A 12578-nucleotide genomic window follows, 5' to 3' on the forward strand; every position below is an offset into this window, starting at 1 on the left:
CTTGCCGTGCCTTGTTTTAAGAAGTCGTTACGCGATTTGCACGTAGAACGATCAGGGTTGGAATAGTTTAACTGTTCAGACCTTTCGTATCTGTGAGGTCAGTAGACCTTTCAAGTGGAATTAGAGAGAGTATTAAAGGGGCATTGCGGCCTAAAATCCCCGAAAATGTCATGTTTTGGATTGTCTACTTATCCTATTTCAAATGTCTGGTATAAAGGAAACAAACCTAATGTCTTAATTACCGTTCCCGAGAAAAGCTGAAAAAAACAACAGTTGTTTAGAAGACGAGACAGACATCTTGCGGCACACCTATACGCATTTCAAGTCGTGTCTATTCAAGCAGCGTACATGCACCTCGTGTGTGTGGTACAGATTATTACACACATTACAAATACACAGAATGTTGTTTCTCACACGTCCGCAAAATGCAATAAAAAAGCTGTGCGCCTGGATGACAACTAGCCCTGAACAGCTCGGATTTTTCGGGCACAAAATAATTGTGACCCCCAAAATTCGTTCTTGCAATTCGTTCAAACGCCCAGTTCCTGAAGATGGTTACATGGACGTTTCTACAATGTACTTTTAAATGCTCTTTCTATTTAATATCATTTCTTTTAAAACTCGTTTTGTAGCCCAATTGGGCGCATTCTAGGCCATAATGTCCCTTTAAGTTTTATTGGACACTAAAGCTTTTAATTGGAAATTACACGGAAATTGCACGCATATCGATCGAGGACACACCAGTAACTGTTGTATTGGTAAACTAGCAGTTAATAATCACTGGACTAAATATTAGCTTGATCGGAATATCAAGTATTGATCAGCACGACCATCGTTGTGGACAAAGATGTGACCAGTATCGGTTCAGATACCATATGGTAATGGACAAACCTTCATATGACAGCTTTCGACAGGCTTGAACAGTTTAGTGACAAGCAACTGGGACAAGGTCAAAATGTATACATTATCACGATAACGGATGGCATGTGTCAGGCGTCGTTTGCGCGTGTCACGATGTGACACAATCAGATGGAGCAGTATGTAGCCTACACGGGCTGATGTGGAGGAATCAATCAGTAACATACACAATCGCGTGGCCATAATGCAGGGTCTACGGCTGCAAAATGTTCCAACATCTCCGTTAATGCCTTGGGTTTGGGGCCGAATTGCGAAGGATCCGGACTGACAAATCTCTTAGCTTCCAATTTACAAGGTTGTCAGTTACATATTAAATCCTACCTCATCGCTTCAATTCTGGGAGAAAAGTCTCTAAGATTACTCCGAGGTCTATTCTAGAGAACCGGTCCGTTTCTGTCCTTTGCTGACGAAAAAATGCCTTCATTTTACCGGTCAACGTTCCACTTACCGAGAAATTATTCAACTACGGGGAAAAAATACACCTTCATCCCCTAGGCACATCCAGGGAGAGAAATATTCTCATTCCCTCGGAGACGGAAGAAAAAAATGTCGAGTGGTGATGATGCACACAGAAATACCCCTTGTGATCCGCAAGGGAATGTTTCAATCAGTATCCAAAGAGGCAGAAATGTCCTCTCAAGTCGAAAATCACACCATGAATCCTCTTTCTAGTAAATACAAAATGTATTAATAAAATCGAGGTACGGGTATACCTGGTTTCGTTTTATGAGCCGTAAAACAACATTTTACTCCCCATAGAGTGCCTGAAATACCTGCGGGCGATGGGCAAAATGTGGTCGTTGTCTTTTGGTTAGATTGCACCCGTCAAGGAAAAGTCATGCCGCAGGCCTCGGTTGTGTAGCACATGAGTGAAACTGAAATGTTTTGATCTGTTTTTGTGTGACGGTGTTGTGACAGCAGTTGCAACTGAGCCTGAACTGTCAGGGCCAATCAAAATTGCAAGTCCTTCGCAAGAGGCTTCGGTTAAACGAAAACACCGCAAGTCGATGGATAGTTGGACAACTTTCACGTGGGCAATAAAAAGAAAAGCTGTATCATCTGTGACTAATTTCTCACCTCCCCCATTTCCACTGTCATTTCAAGGTTCATTGCAAGTTCACTATCGGATCGTGATTTCTCCGAAGGTCTGGCTATAACGCTCTGTGAAGAGTTACCAAAAACCTGGGCCGCACCGAGTTGGTATCGCAGAGTCACTGAATGTTGTGACTCAAGTCGAGTCAAGTCATTTTAAAGGAAGTGACTCGAGTCGAGTTGTTAGGTCAAGAAGGTCGAGTCGAGTCGAGTCAAACTTATGCTCGAGTCAATTTGAGTCACTGATAACACATGAACACCATCTACATGTAATAGTTACAGAATAGAAGAAGGAACACGAGGCACCTGTCTATTATGAAGATCCAAAGACTTACAATTATGCTGTATGGTACCCAATAGACAGCTTATGCTATATCCGTTTCTACCAAATATTTACGTTAAACAGTTAACAAGGGAAAATTCGGTTTTATATCTGGTTTGGCTTTGGGTCCGGAATTTGTTTACGCTGATGTCAAAACCGAATTGCAACATACGAAACTGTTTCTGATTTTATAGAAATATAATTAATTTTTGAAAGCGGGACACAGATTTAGCCAGAGTTCCATCAAGGGCTTAAGAAATCACCCGAAGCCGATGATGAAACCAAGAATTGGGAAATGCGTTTAAAGTCTGGTTCCAGGACAGTAGTTTGTGCGTTACATTATAAAATCACGAGGCGGGAATTTAATGATACGGCCGTCTATGCAATAAGCGGCCACAACTTTACGGTAACGCGAAGTATACACGAAGTACATGAAAATAACTTTGTGCCGTAAGTCATCACGAAAATATTTTCGCACAGTTTTGGGACTCGAGTGTTATTAGCCTTCAACTCGAGTCGAGTCGAGTCATCTGATCAGGGACTCGAGTTGAGTCATTTGCTCGCAGTGACTCGAGTCGAGTCGAGTCGAGTCGAGTCAATTACCCGTTGGGACTGGAGTTTAGTCGAGACGCCAACAATTCTTAAGTCGCCAAAAATTACCATGCATCTCCAACTGTGTTATGACGCCTCCGAATGCCTCGTCGAAATGGATCGAATGCGACATGCAGCGTCATCAATGACGATTACCCTGTAATATCGATGTTATAACTTCTTGTTCAAAATTAATGGGGTGCGGCAAAAGTTAAAAAGACCAGAATAAATGGGCCGTTGGTTGCACCAATCTTCATAATGACTTGCTACCGGTCGTGATAAAAAGTACGAGGGGTCTCGCGTCGTACCAGGCTCGTTAAGCAACGTGCTTCCACGGCCGCCCCTTATTAATGGATTAATGTGCAATGGTGGTTGCAATCAATTTCAAGGTTTCCTTTGACGTTGCAGACGGGTCTCGGTCCACCGATGTTGCGTGGCGAAACCAGGTTTCGAAATAAGGCGCGGTTGCCAGACTCCGAGACTCAATGAGGCGTTGCAAATTGAGCGCGTAACGCCGGCAGGAAACAATAAATAAAACGCCGCGCAAAGCCGTCGGGGGATAAAAGCCGTCTAATTATTGTCTGGCATTGTTATTTGAACGCTCACATTAATCTCCATAAAGCGGTAGCTGGATTGAACGTTACCCCGATACTTGTAGCACTAAAGCTGTAGTACCACTTAATGTTTTGAGAACTTCGCGTACTTTGGACGCGGTTTCAACAGCGTTAAGTAATCAACGTCTGAATATTCAGTGGCCAAGCAGTTTTATAAGAAGTAATACATGATACTTTTTTTTTATATCCTTGCATATAAAACGATAACTTGGTTGTGTTTTGGTGCAGGATCTATTCGTAACTGCAATACGCAAAACCAAATGAAATGTCAATTGTTAACAAGCCCCGCATGCTTTAACATAACTTCATTTGAGATGGACGCAACTGTGTGAATGATATTAGTTGCGGAATACCAAAAAGCTACAAGACGATTGATTGTACGGTGGCACTTTGCTCGAGTGTTTTTAACAGCCCACGTTTCAGCCAAGACATTCAAGAATTGTGTAAACCAGAACATTTCACCACCGATAAATAACGATATTGTGTTTCATAAGCAATACTGCATAACCATTCCAGCACAAGAAGCGGCACCCATGCAAAGACGTAAACACAATACATGTATCGGTATCCAGTCCAAAGTGAAAAGCAACTCCAGAGACTCATTGTGTTCCGATCCAAAACCTCCCACGGCAAGAACTTCAACCAACGACTACCCTGGACTTCCTTGCACTCCACCCATATACACTTGGCCAGGTTCGTCCAACCACCCCGGCAAAAGCTGGGTCAACTTGAGACAAGGTCCATATTTCGATTCCCTACTTCAAGTAGCTCAACGATTTTGCCGATGTTTTTGTTTTGCAGGTGCAACAAGCTGCGAACTGCATATGCTGCGTGGTACTCACAAAATGCTACTTTCAATAATTTTTTAAGCTCCAGCAGGGGCTTCCACATGTCACTTGTTCGGTCGGTCGTTCGTGTCGCCATCGGCGTCGCATTTATCGGCGTCGCATTTTTAAGCTCTGGCAGGGATCGTAATGATCGATTTCATTTTAAGCTCTGGCAGGGATCATTTTGATTAATTTCATGCAAGACTGTCATGCAAGACTTCTTGCAACACAGCCAAAGCTCGTTGTGCACTTTTTTCTATCCTCCTAAGGAGTACCAATTGCCACTACCTATTTTCTACCAGCTTAGGGGTGATAACTATTTTCTATCTTCCTAAGGGGTTTCATGATGCTTATTTTTCAGGGGTTGTCATGTCAGGGGTTTCTCTAACCACGTCCTATTTTTAAGGCCTGGCATGAGCTTCTACATGTCACTTGGTGGTCGGTCTGTTTTCCGCCGGAAACTGACCAAAACTATGGTGTTCCATACGTGCCATCAGCGCCGCATTTTTCGGCGTCGCATTTTTTTTTCAGCTCTGGCAGGGATCATTTCGATCGATTTCATGCAAGACTTTCATGCATGCAATGCATGCAAGACTTCTTGCAACACGGCCAGAGCTGATGTTGCATTATACTGGCACTCGTTTTCTTCAGTTCTCTACGAGTTCGAGGTATAGATGCGTTCTGGCAAGCGGGACGTCAACACCAGGCTAAGGCTGGGTGTAAATCTGGTGTCATTGGTTAGTGCTAAGGTCTTCGATCATCACTACTATACGAAGGGAGATACTGACAATAGATGTGGCCGCAGTTCTAAAAGGTTGTTCTCGAAACGGCCTTTTAGCACGTAACAGTTAAAAATAAGTTTCACTGAAAAGGCCACAGATATACGAGTGACTCGTCCGCATCCGTCTCAACTCTCCAGAGAAGCATGTACACTAACATATTAGTATCCACAGTAGGAAATAAATCAACTTCATTGTAACAGCTATGCACACTTATTTCAAGGCAGTGACTAAAAAAAGAATGTTTGGCCAAACTTTATTGCGATATCCCGGTGCATTAAAATCTTTAAATTCTCGAAACTTCACTGTCACAATGAATGACAGGTGAGGCAGCAAGACAAGGCAGACGTTTGCGTCAATGATGCTCATTCATTACGCTGGGCCCAAACATGGCGGTGACATTAATGGCAGACGCGTGCATGTGGGCTGGCGCTGAGCTGGCCGGCCTTGACAGAGGAAATGCCCCCTTTTCATGATTCCAAGTATTGGTGCTGACCGTTTTGCCGCGCTCTGTTTAAGAAACGGAACCCGGTATCGCGTTCCAAGCTCGAGGGCTTCTCTCTCTCGCGTCTTATACCCCTCTCCTCCACGGGTTTCAAAATCACAGCCGATGCTCGCACCCGTTCACGACAAACCCATGATAAATTGCCAAGGGATCGATTATTAAGATGCTACTTTTTTCTCTTGCCTTTGTCGGTGATCGATTCCGGTCCATCTCTATGCTCTCTGCCTCTGAAGGAAGTTCGTCACTACTCGCTAAGTGAACCGGGCACCACTTTGGGCGCATCAATCGATACTTTATCTTGCGTTGTTTTGCATTTCTCGTGCCTTGTTTTGTCCACTGTACATCTTGCCAGTGGGATTTTCTCCTTTGTGTTTACTGAATCAAACCTCAGGCTCAAAGTCACAGAGAATTTGCAGCAGAATATCTGTATTGCCAAATGCATATGTATCTATAATTAGAGTTGACAGTAAAACATCATTGTCTCACAGAACGAAGCCTTTCAAAAATAGTCAGCGATTAAACGTATCTGAAATCGTATCAATTTGGGATCCGGACGTGAGGTATGCCAATGCATGCTTTTACTCGGGGATAACAATCGTGAAAGTGAACGACGTGCATAATGAGTGAGCTTTAATAAGGCTACAGAAGAGGTAAAACAAACTCGACCAATGTTTCTTAATGTACATAATTTATCGGGGGAGGGGGAACGAAAAAAAAGTGACGTCGACGTTTTGATAAAATGCGTCATGTTGTCACATGAGTGGGCGGAATTGAATATTCATTCACAATTCCCTATCGATTTCGATTACAATCTAATATGGTAAGAACGGTGGACTTTGTAATAAACGCTTGTTTATCGAAATGTAACCTTTCAAGCAAGTTAGAGTCTGAAAGGTTAAGCGATTCAGGCCAGCGCAGTTTTCATTTCGCAAAGCCGAAGTCTGGAGATAATGTAAAAACGGATCGGACTATACGTGTTCGCCACTTCTCTCTGATCCCCCATCCCTTTGGGGGAAAAGCCAACAACGAAGCCTGATACAATGGTATCTCCCCAAGACAGCGTTCTAGGGGACCCCCTCGAGATTGTGGCAGAATGCAAAGCTGTGGCTTTGATTTTAGGCATGGTTTTTTTTTTTGGGGGGGGGGGGGAAAGGGTCTTGAATAGGGAAGAGCAGACGCCCCCAGGGAACGAAGCATCTAGAAGGAAGAAAAAAGGCACAGCCAAATTGGCAATCGGGTCGAACCACAGCCTGTGCATAAAACTCAGCGCGGGGGAGGGTGGGGGTGAAGCACCTCTCCAGGCGCGAGAATCGATACCCTTCGTCCGATAAAATACACAGAATGGATAGGAATAAAGGGGAACATCCCTAAGCTAGTCTGCCCAAGCCTGATATAATGTTTCCACAACCCGGGAGCGATTCCCATGGTTATTGAGCAGGAACTTGATTCTCCTGGCCGATGGGTTCTACAGCTGTCTTCTGGAAGCTGGGACTTTCAGGTGCCAGAATGTATAGACGTCGAGCAGGTTTTCTCCTCGCTGTACGGTTATTCGATGGAAGTGGGGGGGGGGGTAAACCTTTATGCGTTTTGGATAAAAATGTATAAACATAATTGATTTTTTGGTTCTTGAGAAAAAAGAAAAACCGCACTCTAAAGCAATGACTTTATACTGGCTCATTGAATGGACCGATGTTGAAAACTTAGTTAATGCAATTCAATAATGTAAATTTGCTCCGACGAATGGGTGTAGGAGCGAGTCATGATACAAACATCCAGCAAATTTAAAGAGGGAGGGTAGAGTTTATACACCATTTGACACTAAGTGTTACTGTTCCAGGGGCGGGTCTAGCTTTCAAGAAAGGGGCGGGTGATATATAAAAAGGGAGGGTGACTAAGGCGTGCCAAAGGCACGCTCTGCTATGGAGGGTCCGCCGGGGGCATGCCCCCGGAAACATTTGAAACCTACGATGCTGCATTCTAAGGCAATTCGAGAATAACTTTAGGAACTTTAGCGTTCCATTTTATTATTTTGGGCCCCATTTTACAAGTATCATTACATTAGTCAGAGGCTTAACGGGGGAGGAGGGTGCAACCCCCAACCACTCTAGATCCGCTACTAGTGTCTTCTGGATTTGCCTTTAAAAGAGAGAACTTGAAACAGGTGGATTAAACCATTCCTGCATGGCAACGTGATTAACGTAACATATTCCAATTTCAGAATAGTTTGAGCGGTGTTCTTTTCAGTACTACCACTGACGTACTTCGGCACAGTTGTTGTTGTCCTTGCGTGTTCAGAATAATAGGGGCGGGAGATGATCACAAGTTTGGACCATCCTGCAATTTCATGTTTTCAACAAAAACCTAACACATGAATTCATCTTTAATGTAGTTATAATATGTTTCCATCTTTCAGCTTAATTGGCTATACCGTGACTGGTATATTTATGATACTTTCACTGCTTAGGCCTACTTATAGTATGAATCGAATATAAAGGGGCGGTTACTTGACCACACCCAGATGTACAATTCTGATACATTGCAATGAGTAAACTCAAGTTTTAGTTCAGCACGCTGAAATTCCTGCCAAATCTAGTCTCCGGAGAACCTTTTGAAACTCTGCAGCCGAGGAGCAGTGGGACCTCTTTCAACACAAACCCGATACCGCGTCTGCCCATAATAATTTACACTGATACTTGTGTGTCAATCGTTACACAAATGAGCTAATTTTGTCCATTAACATGCGGAGGAGGGGGAGAACTCCTTCACCAGCTGCGCCTGTCGATAGACCCGGGTCAATTCGAAGCGATCCACGGTACAGAGGCTTGGGCCGCGTCTCGCTCGGTCCATACACGCCGTTCCGACATCGATTGCGCTCCGGGCAGGTACAGGGGCGTCCCACACGGGTCGTCCGGAGCCCGGGCGACCAGGCCAAGTCCAGGCACCGCTCGGGCATTTTTAGCCAGATTAGCTTTACTCAGCTTTCCCGGTAACATTCATTACAGCACCCGGGGCGTATCGATTCAGAGCAGCGGCCTATAATAATGCCGACCTGAAACCGATCCTTCGTTCTGGCACTGAGGGGATAGAAAAGGGAGGGGGAGCAAGTGCTCCCTGGATGTTTTCTCGTCTCCAGAGGGCAGTCCCCCCGGTAAAATGCCATAGTTGAGCTAACATCTATCGGTTGGTGTCCATAATAATGTGTCAGACCGATTCGATCCTGCCCTGCTTTTTTTTTCTCCTTCCCGACATTCGAGGAGGAATCAGATTGCATTTCCATCATGCATGCAGTGCGGGCGGGCGATGCGGGGTCTCCGAATACTAATAACACCCAAATGAGAAGCTGGGTGTTCTCGATCAATCTGACTGATGCATTTGGGTCTCTCTTGTTGCCTCCAAGATTCTCTTCTTGCTGTCTTTTCTTGTCAAATCTTGCCTTAAGGTCGTTGAGCGGTCAGCCCAATTGGTTCACCACAATTGGGTCGAAACTACAATAGCATTTTGCTAAACTTAAAAAGAAAAAAATCGATACGAAGCATTACATCATAGTCCATAAAAATTAATGCTATGAAAATATAAGACATTAAAAAAAACACGGACACACGGCAACCAGTTTTCAGATTTATAGGGCCCGTTACAACTGATAATGTAATAACCAAAACGTATCACCAACTGATAATGTATGTAACAACAATTGATCGATACTGTATCACTAACCGATAATGTTACAAAACGTTGACCGATAATGTAGTAGAATGTGCTACACTATCAGTCAATTGTTGTTACATTATCAGTCCTAACCGATAATGTAACAAAAATTGACAGACAATGTAGTAACAGTTACTACATTGTCGGTCATTTTTTTGTTACATTATCGGTTGGTGATACAGTATCAGTCAATTGTTGTTACATTATCGGTTGGTGATACGTAGCCCGCTGGTTATTACAATATCAGTTGTAACAGGGCCCATAATACCAAACCGCAATACAAAAAAATTCCTTTTATTGTATCAAGTACACTAGGGCTATTTGTGACAGTCTCCATCTTTCTGGAGGCCTCAACCAACAACCGATGAAAGATGAAAGCACATACTCCTGTCACGAAAGAACTCAGATATATTTCCCCAAGATGTAGTCTCAAGCAAAAGTCAAATCACACTTACGATAATCGAACATTGTACAGGTTGAGTAAAAAAATCTAGGATATAAAAGCCCAATTCATAAGCTGTATTTTGTACAAGAATCATTCAATTCACTTATGTGCTTTTCAAAAATTGTTATTTTCCTATGTGGGTTAATATCAGAGCACCTTTTCATTGAAATCGTTCTTTGTGTACTGTAAAAAGTGTGTTGTTTAGGACATGGAAGCAGAAGACTGGTTGAGAAAAAGCGGGGAATTTGTCGGTTGTGAGATTTAGTACTTATGAATCAGTCTATAGTAAATACATGTAATATAATAACCGTAAAAAATACCATTGAGGGAGAGATTCCCATAGACTTGTGCAAAAACAAATTTCCGACTTTCCTGACCCCTTAACCCAGTTTTACCTTATCCTACCCCCACGAGTTTTGGTTATTTTGCTTAATGAACCACAAGCAATCGATCTAGCCTATTTCCGACGGTAAAATGTTGCCTCTAAATAGAAGCTGAGGCATTAGGGAGACATTGAACAGTCTCCCTTATTGCACAATGTCTCCCAAAGGTATAACTTTGACGCCAAAGTGTCTCCAAATTGGTATAATTTTCGATAGTATATACAGAACAGCACAACACAAATTGGCAATGTTCGTAGGTAATGGTGTAGTTGTACTTGGAATTACTGGCACAGTTAGTAATGGATCCGTCAACGTAAAGTGTTTCTACTAGTTACGAGCCTCTCAAAAAAAAGTTACAATAAAAACCTTTAAAAAAAAGAAGACATATTCATGAGCCTTTTCAAAGATTTCACAGGAGTTCGGAGGTATAGACAAGGGTAGATTTGTTGACAAAAACCGAGCCATCAACGATAACATTCAGCAAAGGAAGATCGCCTAATCGTGGAGGGATAGAAAAGGTCAATTTCATATTTTCAAACATTTGCTGATGGCCTTTCCTGTGTGTGTTTTTCTCTTCCTCAGGTTATTTAGTGAGCGTGCTGGACAGTGCCACTGCTCACGCCTCCATCCTGACCCTACTAGCCATATCCGTCGAGCGCTACTACGTCATCTGTATGCCCTTCAAGGCTAACTACACTTGCACCTCTAAGCGGACCCTCATCATCTGCTGTCTGGTCTGGCTCATTGCCTTCATCAGCAGCATCCCGGTTGTCCTGCTGACCGGTTATAGGTCGTGCATTGACCTGGACACTGGGGAACAGAAGGGCTATTGCGAGGCATACGCTAACACCAAGCTCCAGGAAGCCTACATCGGGGGCATCTTCTGCCTCTTCTTCCTGCTCCCTTTCGGCTTCATGACCGTCATCTACTGCATTATCGCGAACACGCTGCGAATGCACGACAACTACATGGCTGCCATCCGGAAGAAGGAGTCTCTGGCGCCGCCGTCTGGTGACTTGGCGTCGTCGCGTGACGCCGGACGGCTGGTGGAACTGGCCTCCATGCCACGCAGGAACAGCGTGGAGTACCTGATGGAGACCAACAACCATGCGGCACCGGCGACCAATCACGTCACGAGCAGCCAGAGCGAGGAGCCACTCACGGTGGCCACGGTGGACGGGGAGGCCAATCACTACACGGCTCTCCGGTCAGGGGCCTCTGGTGGCCAGCAGCAGGCCAGCTCGAACAGTGCGTGTCAGAGCATGGCCAACGCGGCCACGCGGCAGTCCCACCGCCGCGTGGTGCTCATGCTGGCTAGTGTGGTGGTCGTCTTCTTTGTGTGCTGGTTTCCCATGCGCATCCTCATGCTCTGGCAGATCTTCGCGCCGCGCGAGTCCGTCTACTCCTGGTTGGTGGCCAACCAACACACCTTCGTGGTCATGCTGGCCGGCTTCCGCGTACTGATCTACATCAACTCAGCCATCAACCCCATCCTGTACAACCTCATCTCTACCAAGTTCCGGGCGGCGTTCCGGTCGGTCATCCGCTGCGAGGACGCTCGGCGGTCTCGCAGCAAGAGGTCCATATCCACTCGCTCTTTCACTTCCACGTCCAGTCTGAGAGTCCATGGCCGCACGACTGACTACCATGGCTAGCCTTAGCCGCTGCTTGACCATTCCCGCTGTAATTCAGACCTTCATCACGCTTATGTCATGTATGTGAGAAGCCCTAACTTTCCACAGCATTTGGACTGCTCACACACGAACTATAAATGTTTTTAGTCCTTAAAATTGGCGACTAATTCAAAATCGAACATCGAGCACTTTTCCTGTTAATATTGAGTACATTATCGTGTAAAAGAGAGCACATACGGCGATATATGATTATGAGTCCAAATGTGTACGGACCAAAACTGTATGAGATTTTCTATACAGCTCATGGCTGCCAGAAAATCCAAGTCTAACGACGATACCATACGCTGAAATGCTTTTGGATGGGAGCCAGACTAAGATGAAAGTGTGATGAAGGTCTCACTGCTTTCGTTCGTTTCCGCCTGACACTCATTTGAAAAAAAACCTGGTTTGCTATTTTACTTTCTTCTTAAGTATTTGGGGCATTTCCCGATTCCCAAGCTTGCTTTATACCCAGTTCGATGGCTAGTTTGCATGCATGTCTGTGTATCCTTATTCGTGTTGACCACCGTTTGCAGTCACCTCAACCACTTGTAGATACGATCAGTCGAACAACACTTTGGTTAAGACTCACACAAATTAGTTAAAGATAGTCAGCAGGTTGTTCACATGCTTCTAAATGTCTTTTTAATCTGGATATAGTAAGTGATGAAAACACGTGTATCTATATCTCTTAACTCCCTATTTGGTGTGGGAAAAATACATA

At 44.4% G+C, this 12578-nt stretch overlaps 1 protein-coding gene across 1 annotated transcript in view; it reads left to right on the forward strand.

Annotated features, from left to right (window-relative positions):
* Positions 1-12210, forward strand: part of LOC119720984 (orexin receptor type 2-like) — a 53037-nt gene extending 40827 nt beyond the window's left edge. Inside the window, exon 2 of the mRNA XM_038190849.1 lies at positions 10764-12210. Coding sequence (XP_038046777.1) covers positions 10764-11836 — 1073 coding nt within the window. The 3' untranslated portion in view covers positions 11837-12210. The remainder of the gene's footprint in view (positions 1-10763) is intronic.
* Positions 12211-12578: the final 368 nt, after the last annotated feature.

Source organism: Patiria miniata, unplaced genomic scaffold (genome assembly GCF_015706575.1).
Source record: "Patiria miniata isolate m_02_andy unplaced genomic scaffold, ASM1570657v1 HiC_scaffold_9, whole genome shotgun sequence".
NCBI lineage: Eukaryota > Metazoa > Echinodermata > Asteroidea > Valvatida > Asterinidae > Patiria > Patiria miniata.